General features: G+C 33.6%; 1 protein-coding gene across 4 annotated transcripts in view; it reads right to left on the bottom strand.

The window, feature by feature from the left end:
• Nucleotides 1–3,003: 3,003 nt before the first annotated feature.
• PTPRZ1 (protein tyrosine phosphatase receptor type Z1) overlaps nucleotides 3,004–12,609 on the bottom strand; it is a 224,920-nt gene continuing 215,314 nt past the window's right edge. For 2 of the 4 annotated variants that reach the window (XM_023504831.2, XM_031938920.1), the window contains 7 exons: nucleotides 12,251–12,344; nucleotides 11,857–11,930; nucleotides 10,704–10,832; nucleotides 8,905–9,051; nucleotides 6,346–6,488; nucleotides 5,386–5,521; nucleotides 3,004–3,925 (listed from right to left, as the gene is read on the bottom strand). In XM_023504831.2, the coding sequence (XP_023360599.1) occupies nucleotides 3,785–3,925; nucleotides 5,386–5,521; nucleotides 6,346–6,488; nucleotides 8,905–9,051; nucleotides 10,704–10,832; nucleotides 11,857–11,930; nucleotides 12,251–12,344 (864 nt within the window). In that variant the 3' untranslated portion in view covers nucleotides 3,004–3,784. The remainder of the gene's footprint in view (nucleotides 3,926–5,385; nucleotides 5,522–6,345; nucleotides 6,489–8,904; nucleotides 9,052–10,703; nucleotides 10,833–11,856; nucleotides 11,931–12,250; nucleotides 12,345–12,609) is intronic. The other 2 variants (XM_031938921.1, XM_031938922.1) reach the window with 1 other exon arrangement.

Below are 12,609 nucleotides of genomic sequence, written 5' to 3'. Positions count from 1 at the left end.
CAAGTGAGATTGCAAATGGAAAAGTAAAAGGAGTTGTAGAAGGAGAAGAGAAAGCCAAGAATAGACTTTTGACCAATACCCATCTTTACAATCAGAGTAAAGGCTTTTGGTGAAATAGGAACCTTTAGGGAGATTTAAGAGGAAGAAAGGAATATTGGAAATGAATTGAAAGAAGTATCCATATGGAAAGGGTGATAAATAGTGTCAAAGATTGCAGAGAAGTCAAGGAGGATGTTTGACTAAATAAAGGTAACTGGGTTTGCAATTATTTTATTAGCCACCTTTGAGAAAATAATTGCAATAAAATAGCAGTGAGTTAAGGCAGAATGAAAAGGGTTGAGAGAAGAGTACATAGTGAAGTCAAATTTCACTGATCATGCCTTATTTTTTATGCTTTACTATTTAATGCATCCATGGTAGAATTCTAATGTTGTACTAATGAAGAGGAGACCTTTTGTACAGAACATTTCACAAATTAGCCAGTGAGTAGATAGTAGTATTTGAGGTTTTTAATAACAGGAAATGTGTTATCTGTTTTGACAGATTTCATCTAAGTTGGTTTTCTTTTTCCCCTGAGGCTATGTACTCTGTTAGAGGAAATAAAATTTTAATAAGAATTTGCATTTATGAGCTTATTAAGAGACATCTCTCACTTTTATTTTATAAGGATTATTTCTTAGAGAAATTATTCTGATCCTTCAAGCATGTGAACTATTTGGGTGAAGGGATTGTAAACCCCCAAAGTAAAAATTCTGATATACATATAATATGTATTACATATGTTATTTAATTATATAGTATGTTACTGTGATATTAACCCAATGTTGAACTTATATATAATTACATTATTATATACTCATATGCCATCCATAAATGATACATGTATACTATGTAACCACTATACAAAATGGAAATGATCAAGGGAAATGGTCCTTTACAATAATTCTCTAATATGTAGAAGTACCAATAATTTATTTAAAGTCTAAGTTGATTATACCTTCTTGGATATTTTTGGTTGGAATTATAAAGTATCTTGAGATTATTTAAGACTGAAAATGATTTATTTGTAAAAGTATCTTTTCTGAAAATGACGTAGTTTACTTTAGGTGCTTGCTGGAATTACAATAAAAATATAATTACAAAATAGCTTTGGGCTAACTGTTTATTATAATTAACACACTTTTATTAAATTTACTAAATCCATCAGAGTTTGAGGAAGATTAGCAGTGATAGCTTGCTTTTTGGTTATTTTTTCCTAGTTAAAAACCAATGTGGGTAAGTAAAAAAGATTATTCTTAGGACTTAGGTTTTAAATAATTTGTCATCATGATAAGATGATGAATGAGATTATTGGAATTGATGGAAGGAATCTTGGAAGAGTACCAGACTTCTTGATTTTATTTTTTTTCAAGACCATCTGTGTAATTGTTTTATGTTTTGGAGAGGGAGGATTGAGAAAGACTTCTATTTCTGGAGTGGGAGTCCTTTTTGCCTTCTCCATTGCAGGATGTAATTACTATAGTTTGTCTATGGAAATACTTAATTATTATACTTGTTAACTGCATGATTATTTTTCCTTGTAAAAGGTGCAGTGAGACACTAATAAGTCACTGTAAAGGATAAAAAAAAAATCTGTCTATTCTAAGAACCGGTGTTTCTGGGACAAAGGATAGGCAAAATTAGTAGACAAGATAATTAAGATAACATGTAGTCCTGTTTCAAATCAGCTTGTGATCAGACTTTGTGGGTGGTAGGACTACAAGAGGATTAAGAGATGAGGTTAGAAAAAAGCAACCAGGAATTCAAAACTGACCTCTTTAGCTTCAATCCTGGACACTGAGAAATAAAATAATAGAGCAGTGGTTCTATTCTGGACCTCTTTGACTCTTGACCCTCTATCTGATTTTTTAAAATGCCTCCTTAACTTCTTTCTAATACCTTTATGACTATACTTTTAAAAATTCAAGTAGGGGAAATTGTTTTAAGGATTTAAGGAAAATTAAACTGTGGCTCTTCAGATAATTAAATGTCCTCTAAAAGGTTAATGGCAAAGGGGATGGATTACACTCTCAAAATGTTTAGCTTAAGATGTGTAATTATTTGTATTTGGAATTCATAACAAACAATTTATTTCCCAGAGGAAGTGAAGTTTATCCAGGTCAGGAGGCTAGACAGAAAAGAAATGAATGTTTAGTGTGACCTACTAATTTAAGCTCTCAGTAAGAAAAATGCCCTTTGTTTCTAAAATGTTATTGTTGTTCAATCATGTCTCACTCTTCACTATCCCATTTTTGGATTTTCTTGGTAGACATACTGAAGTGGTTTGCCATTTACTTTTACACTTCATTTTACAGATGAACAAACAAGATTAAGTTACTTGCCCAGGACGATTCAGCTAAGTGTCTGAATTTGAACTCAGGATTATGAGTCTCCCAATTCCTAGTCCAGTGCTCTATCTACTGTGCCCCTTTTAAAATAATAGTTGCGAGCTTTTCTGTAAGAGCTGAGTTTCAGGATCTAGAATCTACCTTTTAGCAGTTGCCATTACATTCTAGTTGGATGCTAGTTCCATTTGGGAAATGGGTGCCACATCAACTATCAAGGTCCTTTTGTTACTACTTGCACCTTCCATCTATGTTCTTCACAAGTCTTATTTTTGAAGGTCCTCTAGTTCTAGATTCTCACTGTTCCCTTAAGCTTTGCATCTCTGGTCCTGTTTTATTCTGAAGTATTTATTTGGATCTTCCTAGTTCTTTTCTACCAACATGGCTTCTGACCCATTGCTTATTCTGCCCCTTGTTTTTAGCCTGCCTATTCGAATCTGTAATTGAACCTTGATATCTCCCGAATCCTCTACCTTATTTCTGTTTCTCTCATACTCACAACCCACTGCTGCCTACTGAACAGTGTGACAGTATTTAAATGTGAAGTGACTACACTATTTATATTTATTTTTGCAGCACTGTAAGTAAAAACAATTTAAATGATACCAGTTAAGATTTTAGTCTCATAAAAAAGTCTCATTTCAAAACAATTGTATTTTTAATTTTCCACAAAAAGTTAAAATTACATGCTGGAATATGATTAATCACTTAGCTGCACAATAAGATACCAGAAGATTTTAAGTAAAAACAGAAAGTGAACTATATCATTTTAACAATGCAAGTACACAGAACTATAAAACTGACAGTAGTAAAATATAAAAATCTACAATTATAAATATAAATTTGGTCCATGGAATAGTTACTAGAGCAGTATTTACAGTAAGTTTCAGATTATTTCTACTTTAGGTGAATACTGCAGATGTAAAATGCTGAATATTACAGAGAACAGTGTTTTATTTACAAAAGACTATATTAAAAGTTTAATTTCTGGCAAACAATGAAGATTGCTACAAATACAGCCATAAATCTGACCCTACAAACAAAAGTGTTTATATATCCTTGAGAACTCCTAGTTCTATAAATTTAGATTTTTTTCAGATACAATCAAACATGATGGTAGGAAACTAATACTGAAAATAAAAAACAACCCACCACAATTCTGTTAATAGAAACACTGTAAAATTCAGTTGATTTAGTTCAGACACAACAAATGGATTACAAGAAATCTTGCAAAAAGGCACACATTATTAATGATGTCAGTTTGGCAGTAAGATCATACACCATCAAAAGTATTCTTGCTTGATGGGAAGTAAACAGATGATGTTGCAATTGGATAGATTTTCCCATATAATTTAAGGATGAAAACAATAATGCTCAAATGTAGGGACTATTTCGATGGGCTAAACTAAAGACTCTAAGCTCTCTGCCACATTTCCATCATGTAAAGCTGTGCCATTGCTATCGAGTGATGTGGAAGGATTTTCTTCCTGCCTTGTGCTAACCAGACTGAGGATAGCTTTGTACAAAAACTGGTAGTGCTCCTACAGAATAAAGAAAGAAATAACAATATAACATACAATATAATATGATATAATACAACATATAATACAACAATATATGTTGATATAATACAATGCAATGTAAGGTAATATGATATAATGTGAAGGCAATGTAACTGATCCTTAAGAAGGGCTAATGAGACTATGCCTTAGTAATTCTTTTTATAATTAATTTTAACTTTTTTAATTAATGAGAACTTTTTTTCATCTTTCGACCTCCCTTTCTCCAGGGAGAAAAAAAGGGGGAAAATCCTTGTGACAGACTTTATTAGCAATTCTTTTATCAAAATAAATGACTTGTAGTTGGGTGTATAGTAAACACAACTCAATTTTGTCTCAAGTTTTCATAGAATCATGGAAGAATACTCACATTTTTAATTGATGGCTAAGATCTATATTAAAATCTCATACTTGAGGATTTAAATGTTGTAAAGTACAAAATCAGTGGGACATGATAACTTTCATCTGTCATACAGAGAGACACAGTGAAAGAGAGAAACAGAGAAAGAGAGACAGGATAAAGAAAGACACACATAGAGCCAGAGATACACAGAGAGAGATTCAGAGAAAGATATAAACGGAGACAGAGACACAGAGACAGAGAAGAGACAAAGAGACAGAAAGAGAAAAACAGAGACAGAGAAAGAGATGTTGGGCTTCATTAAGAGAAACATAATTTCTAGGAATAAGGAAGTAATAGTACATCTGGAGTCTGCCCTAATCTGACTACATCTGTAGTACTGCATTCAATTTTGGGCACAATAGGTTAGGAAAGATATTTCTAATGCTGAAAAACATCTCAGACAAGAGAAGATACAGGAAGGAAATGATATCGGTATTCAAGTATTTAAAGGGCTATTAGGTTTAGGAGGCCTTAGATTTGTTCTGTTTGACCCAGAAGTCAAAACCAGAACCACTGGAGGGATGTGCAAAGAGGTCATTTTAAGCTCGTTGTCAGGGAAACAAACAAGCAAACAAACATCCTAACAATCAGTGTTAAACCCAGATAAAATAGACTGCTTCTTCAGGGGTAGGAGAGTTATTTCAAGTGAGACTAGATGCCTGTCTACTGAAAATATTGCAATGACAATTTTTAGGACTTTTTTTTAGCATGGGCTAGATTAGATGGCAGCCAACGAACTTATTTCCAACTTGAAAATTTTGTGATTCTACATATATGTTTATATGTGTTCTCTTTGATAGGAAACATTTCTTTTTTCCTCCTTTTATTTTCCAATTTCTCTCAAAAAATAAACATTAAAGAAAACTACCCAGGAAACAATACCTGTCTTATAATTTAGGAATCTTCTCATTTTGTCCCTAGGGAAATAAATTAATTCCTGCCACTTGATGCCTTTGGCAATTGTAAGTTTCTAAACCATCCAAGATCTTAAAAAAGCTGGTCATAGGGTTTTAAATAACAAAAATACACAAATACTTACAATGTCTGTAAAGACACCAGGTCTCATCAAATTTATCATCTTGGCTACATGGTAAACATCCACAGAATTCTCCTTTTCTAGCTGGTGCATGAGGGTTGTTAGTGCACAGAAAGTTCCTGCAGTCACTCCTCCATGCCTTTGTGGAAAGGAAAGCAGTCAAAAACTTTATTTAAAAGGTATCAAGATGTTATATTTCACAACACACTAGGGATATAACCTTGATATAGAAGCATCAAATTATCTTTTTTAATATATCTGCTTTTGCCATCTTATATAGAGTTATGGTCTTAAATGAAAATTCTCACAGGTTAAGTGAGTAATGGGGACATTCTTTAGAAATGCATTGAGTTTTTTATCTTGATACTGTGGGAGGTATAAATGAATACAATCTGATCTGCATAGTGGGGCCATCTAAAGATATTCTCATTGATCATGGTTGTATTTGCTCTGAACACAAGCATGCTAAAAATCCATTATGGACGAAAAAGACAAAAGATAATATATATACTGAATATAGGCTCAGTGTAATTAATCTTATGTGAAAATTAGATAGCTTATCTTTGCTAAAGTTTTTTTTTTTTGGTGGTTATTATCTTTAGACCAAAGCAACTGGTATAAAAAAAACTATTCAGTAGATAAAACATGAAATTGTAAAATCAGATGATTATCAAAAATACTATTATTCTTGGTTTGATCAGAGTTCCAAGAGTCGACTCTAAAGGCAGGTGTCTCATCCCCTTCATAATATGAAGGCTCCAGGAGGAGCAGTGGGACAGGAGGGCCTTGCAAAAAGAAATATTCCTTTCCTTCCCTTAGAAAAGTCCCCACTTCTGCAAATCATCTATGGAATATAGGTATATGAAAACAAACACATTAACATGAATACACAATTGAGTATACATCTATATTTCCATTTCTAAAGAAATAGATAGAAAATATATTTTAAAATTGAAGACTTACTCATCATGAACAATCATGGGTCCATCCCTATTGGAAGCTTCTTCTTTAATGATACTTATAAGCTCAAAAGTTTTACTAATGGAACTATCAGGATTTGGCCATTTGGGACACTGAAAATGTCTCACTTCAAGTACATAATCATCCTATTGAAAAGAGGACAAAATTACCATCTTTTGTGGGACATTCTGATTGTTATTTTATCATGAGATATTGACACAAGTAATTGTGATAACATAATTAAATCAGACTACAAGAGAGCTGTGGGAATAGTTCATTTTGCATATTAATAGAAGAATATCTTTACTTCTAGAAACTCTATGTATGTATTGAAGGAATGAAAAGAATAATTAATCTTCAAGTGAAGCCCAGGGGTAGACAATTCAAGCTAATCCTAAACTGAAGGTTGGCTGTCCCTTAACAAAGGATTGTAAATTAATCCAGGTTTTAAGTTACAAAGATAAATCTAAAATATTAGTATTTATTTGGAAGATAGCATTGGTATTTTTGAATTACAGTGATTCAAAGGTTTAGGGTTAAAATATGTATGGAATTTGAAGGGAATGAAAGGGGCTTTATGGAATATGAACTAGGAATCTCAAGGCTTTACATACTGGAAATAACATTCTGACACAGCTTGTGTTATGTTGGCAAAAATCACCGAGAACCAACAGCCACCTTCATATTATCAAAGGAGTGTAGTCATGTTGGTCAACTAGAAAAGTAGTTGATATTGAGATTAGATCAGGTTTTCTCACATTTTTAGGAGAGGCTTTCCAATGAGCATGTCTTAAATCTATACCAGTGGTTCTCAAAGTCTGGTCCAGAGCATCCTGGGAATTTCTGAAATCCTTTCAGAGAGTCTACAAATTCATAATTAGTTTTTATTTTTAATGTGATCAATATCTATAACTATAAATCACAGAAACAAAAACTCTTTGGACAGATCATTAATCATTTTTAATATGATAAAAATATTGAGAACAAAAGTTTAAGGACCACTGATCTATACCATCACAGCACTTCTTGTACACCTACTATGCACCTTGGTACCTTTGTCTTTTTTTTAATACTCTTTCTTATGCCTGAAATTCCCTTTTCATCATCTTTGTCAACTGAAATCTTGTTTATTCTTCAAAATTCGGTTTAAATAGGACCCCTCCAGAAAACCTTCTTATATACTAATTCTCTAAATGACCCTCTCTCATCTTGCTTTAGTCTGTAGTCATAGTTATTTGAGGCAGTCAGTTGGTATAATAGATGAGTGCTGGACTTGTCAAAACCAGTAAGACCCAAGTTCAAATCTTGCCTCAGATGCTAGTAATGCAGCAGTAGGGCAAGTCACTTAACAGCTCTAAGACTCAGTTTTCTCTTTACTAAAATGAGGATAATAATAGTTCACAAGACTGTTGCGAATATCAAATGAGATAATACATGTAAAGCATGCAAACCTAAAAATACTATATCACTATAAACTGTAACAATTATTATGCTACATTTTTATAATAGACTAAAATCTTTATTAGGGCATGGACAATATTTTAAGTTTTGTAGCATCTTCCCAATATACTGCTCTGGTGATCCCGGTTTATTTTGTCTTATAGCTCTTTGTGTATAGGCTGTGTCTTTCTAGTAGATTGTAAATTCCATATGGGCAGAGACTTTGTCTATTTTTTAATCTCCCCTAACAGCATTGTGTTGTGTGTAAAGTAGGCACTTAATACATTGTTGTTGCTGTTCAGTCATCCAGTTGTGTTCTACTCTTGGTGACCCTTTGGATCACAGAACACCAGTACAGTCCATGGGATTTTCTTGGTGCCAGTTTGTGATTTCCTTCTTCAGTAGACCAAGAGCTTAAGTAATTTACCCAGAGTCACACAACTAGTAAACAGTTATCACTGTTGTTTTGGTCATGTCTGACTCTTCATATCCCCATTTCATTTAGGGTTTTCTTGGCAAAGTCACTGGAATGATTTTCCCATTTCCTAGTTCATTTTGCAGATAAGGAATTGTGTCAACAGGGTTAAGTGACTTGTCCAGGATAATACAGCAAAGAAATGTCTGAGACCAGATTTGAACTCAGATCTTCCTGACTTTATGTCCAATACTCTATCCACTGGGCTTCTAGCTGCTTTTAATATAAACACAATTGTACCCATATGTACATACATACATAACACACACACACACACATATATATACATATATATATATATATATATATATATATTAGATATATGCACTTAATATACACAGATTGACTTTTATGGAAATGTTTTACATAACTTCATATGTGTCTTCTCAATGAAGGGGGTTGGGAGGGAGGAAAGGAGAGCATCTGCATCTCTAAGTTTTAAAAAACAAATGTCAAAAATTGTTTTATATATAATTGGGGAAAAATAAAATTCTAACTAAATAATGAACACATGCACTTATATATTTCATGCATATATTAACACAAGTGCCTAGATACACACATATGTATAGGTATATATACTCAGATAAATTAAATGAGAGGATCTGTTCCCATACATTTATCACTTAAAGATACATCTTTAATACCTGTGTAGCTTCTAAGATAAAGTCTTGAATTATAAGTTTTTCTTCATTAGAGAGACATTTGTGTTCTTCAGCAATCATGGTAACCTTAAAGCTCTCACAATTTATAGGCTCATCCTTATTTGGCCAGTAAACAAATTCATCTTCAGCCTGTAAGGAGTGGAAAAGTAACAAGATTTTGCTGCTTTATTTGTAGATCTGGGGGCACTAGTCCACAGAAAGCCAAGTAGTATTAATAGTGCATCATTTATATAAATTTTTCATATCCCAAAGGTCAAAGTGTTAAATGAAGCTAATTGCTTAAAGAGAAAATTCATTTCAACCTTTGCTTCTGAATCCCATTTTAGCTCTCATAAATTTCCTTATCTCTAAGGTCATAATGACATGTGCAGAATAAAACAAGACTTAAGAAGATGCAGCACTTGACAGTTATTTAGGGACAATCCGCACAACCTTGCCATTTTGTTTCCCAATCATCTTCCACACATTGACACATTTGCTGTTGCTGTCAACAATGGCAGAATATGGTAAAGGGGTGCCAGTGGCCCAGTATTATCTGAAGAATGTAAAGCTAAGTGAAATAGAAGCAATGAATCCCAAGGCCCTCTAAAGACACATAAAAATCCAGAATTACACACTTATATGTTATTTCACTATTGTAAAGAGATAGACAGGGTTTCCTTAAAATAACTCAGGAGATGGTAAGTGAAAGCTTCTACTTTTCTGACACACAGAAAACACTTGATCTGAATTTTGATAAATGTATATATACATGTATATGTATGTGTGTATACATATATGTGTGTTCTATGCCCTAAACTGTAGAAGTATATTTCTAAATTACTTCAAATGAGATCTATAGGGAAGGCATGTGGGTATGACTAAGTGATTTTCCAAATAATGATATCTTATTACCTCAAAAAGTACCTTTGAGACTAAAAATTATACCTTTTAAAATTCATATTAATTTTTAAAAGGAAGTAGGGAGAACAACTGAAGTATAACAAAATATATCTTGCAATACTAGACAGAAGGTATCATAAAGTCCAAGGAATAATAGGGAGTATTATAACTCCAATGACACTATTCCAAACTGGAAAAAAACAAAAATAATAACAACCAATCATTATAGATGTGATATGCTTAATCAAGTGTTGCTTTTTTTGTATTAGAATGCTAAAGTTATTTATTTTCATTTTAAGACTTCATTTTATAGAAGACAATAAAACTCTGTGAGGGTAAGTGCAGTTTGGGCTTTATTTTTGAAATTTTAGAGCCTAGAATAATGTCTTTTATATAATCAGTATTGGTTCAATTCAACTGAATTGACTATTATGTGCCAGACACTGGGCTGGACTCTTGGGATGTCAAGACAAAAATAAGGCAAAACTTGTCCTCTTTACATTTTAAATGGGGAGAGGAAACAACACATGCAGAGATAATTCAACACAAAATATACCAAATAATTTCTGGAAGAGAGAGCAATTCTTATGAGAAGGGAAATTGTTGACAATATAATCATTGTTAAAGAGGGCAAAGTTGAAAGGCAGGGTAGCCTGGGATACTCATTGGTCCTCTTTAAAGATGAAGGATGAATAATCAGTCAATCAAAATCTTGGGATAAGGACAAGGGAGGAATAGGGATGACATACATGGTTATGAGGGAACAGTGAGTGGTGACCAAAAAGCAGAATTTTGGCCCAAGAAACCGACTGAATTAATGCTGATTAATGTTGTGGCAAGCTGTTTGAGATGCTAGCTTTCTTGTAATCTGGGCTATTGAAATGACAACAAAGGCTTACCATATTCTGGCTCTCTGGAAGCATGACTATGAGCTGGGCATTATGATCCCATATCATCCTCCAGAAGTCCTTAATGGTGTGAAGTAGGGGATGCTGAGTGATGATGAATTCATTGCTTTGATAATAACCCTACAAAAGCAAAAAGTCTAACTGAGATGGCAAATCTGACAGCTAGAGACAAAAACACACAAATGAAAGCAATATGGCAGTGCTATTAGTTGAGGCTGATGCTTTATTCAGTTTGAGAAAATTCATGTAAGAGAGAAATTTTTTGAACATGATAAGTATAAGAAAGTCTTTCACATCACATCAACCTTTATTCAATATTAGAGTTTTTATGAAAGACCAATATAGAGAAGGTAATGCATTAGGGGAAAAAACAGGGTGAAGTCTTTCAAATAATATTGTGGATATTATAAGATATTTGAGGGGAAAAGCCAATACTTATTTGCAATAAAAGATCTGAGATGCAGCATTATAATCAAAACATAAAATGTTTGCTACCACTGTTTCAGCTACAATGCTCAGTAACTTTTGTCTAAGAAGACCAGGATTGTTTTACTTTCACTGAAATACAGGCCAATTTTGTCATTCCATTTAGAAACAGGTTTTATATATTCCCAAGTGAATCTAGAAAAAAAATATGTCCAGGAATCAACAGTATAGGATATGATATTTAATTTGATGATGATTGAAATGTTCCTATTTGTGCTGTACACTTTGCTCTTTTAGGTGGCTTGATCCTAATCAGGAGTTATGCTTGACACATCAGATGGTAAGAACCAGGGCTGAGGGGGAAGAAATGTATTTTTTCTGTTCTGTCTCCCTGTTCTTTAATTCTTATATCACATATATATACACACATATATGTATATATATATATGTAATTCTTATAATCTCTTTCTCTTACACACGCACATACAGTTAATGTCTATTTAGCTTTTTGATTCTAGATACTGCTATCTATGGCAATGTCCTTCCAGAAAGCTCAAGAAGCTTTCTCCTGGATCTCCTCCCCCCACCCATTAGTGTCCCTACCAGGTAATCTTGCTCCAACCTGTGTACATAATGTACTACCCATCTCCCCGCCCCTTCTCTGGTTTACTAAGCACGGGCACCTGGGGAAGACTCAACAGCAGCTCACATGACTTACCATGATATAAGAGGCATTGATGTAGTCTGTGCCTTCCCCTGTCAGTGATGAAATGCCAACTCTTGACCTTTCCACTGTAAGAAAAAAGTTCAGTTTGAACTAATTTGTCCCTGGAGGCAGTTTCACTTACTCTGATGATTTTTAAATGAAGAAGACTCCCGCAGGTAATTGTTCTGGGTATCTCACATGTTTTCTTCTTTCTAAAATGGCTGCAATCATTCAACACTCCTTTTTAATAAATATATCAGAAAAATTAGAATATTCTGCCTCAGCGTAGTCTTGGAGAGTCATGTTGATTCCAAGGGAGTTCTCAGACTATCTACAACCCATACCACTTACAGACATCATCCTATAAAAATTAGTTTAATTCGATATTGAATATGCAAACACCTACCAGGAATGATGGATGAAGTTCGGTTCTTCTCCCTGTTACACTGTTTCAGGGCTGTAGAGTAATCACACTGCTGTATATTGGACTGACTCAGAAGCTAGAAAAAAATAAGGCAAAGGAAGAAATAGGATTTGTGGACAGAAATGATTCAATGAAAACATGAAATGTAAATACACCTGGCTTGCCTTTACTGAGCATGTCCAACTTTACTGGATAACCTCAGGCAGCTAATTCCTTGCTGCAGAATCATTCCACACAGAGTAGGAAGAAGCAAAACACAGGTCTCCATTTGAGTTCTGTGAGCAAAGATTATCCCCCTGTAGCCTTTGTGCTCTCTGTGATTTGGGTAATGTTGGTCCTTC

The sequence above is a fragment of the Sarcophilus harrisii genome, chromosome 5, assembly GCF_902635505.1.
Source record: "Sarcophilus harrisii chromosome 5, mSarHar1.11, whole genome shotgun sequence".
In the NCBI taxonomy this organism is placed as follows: Eukaryota; Metazoa; Chordata; class Mammalia; order Dasyuromorphia; family Dasyuridae; genus Sarcophilus; species Sarcophilus harrisii.
Note: the sequence above shows the minus strand (reverse complement) of the source record. Positions and strands in the feature narration are given on the sequence as shown.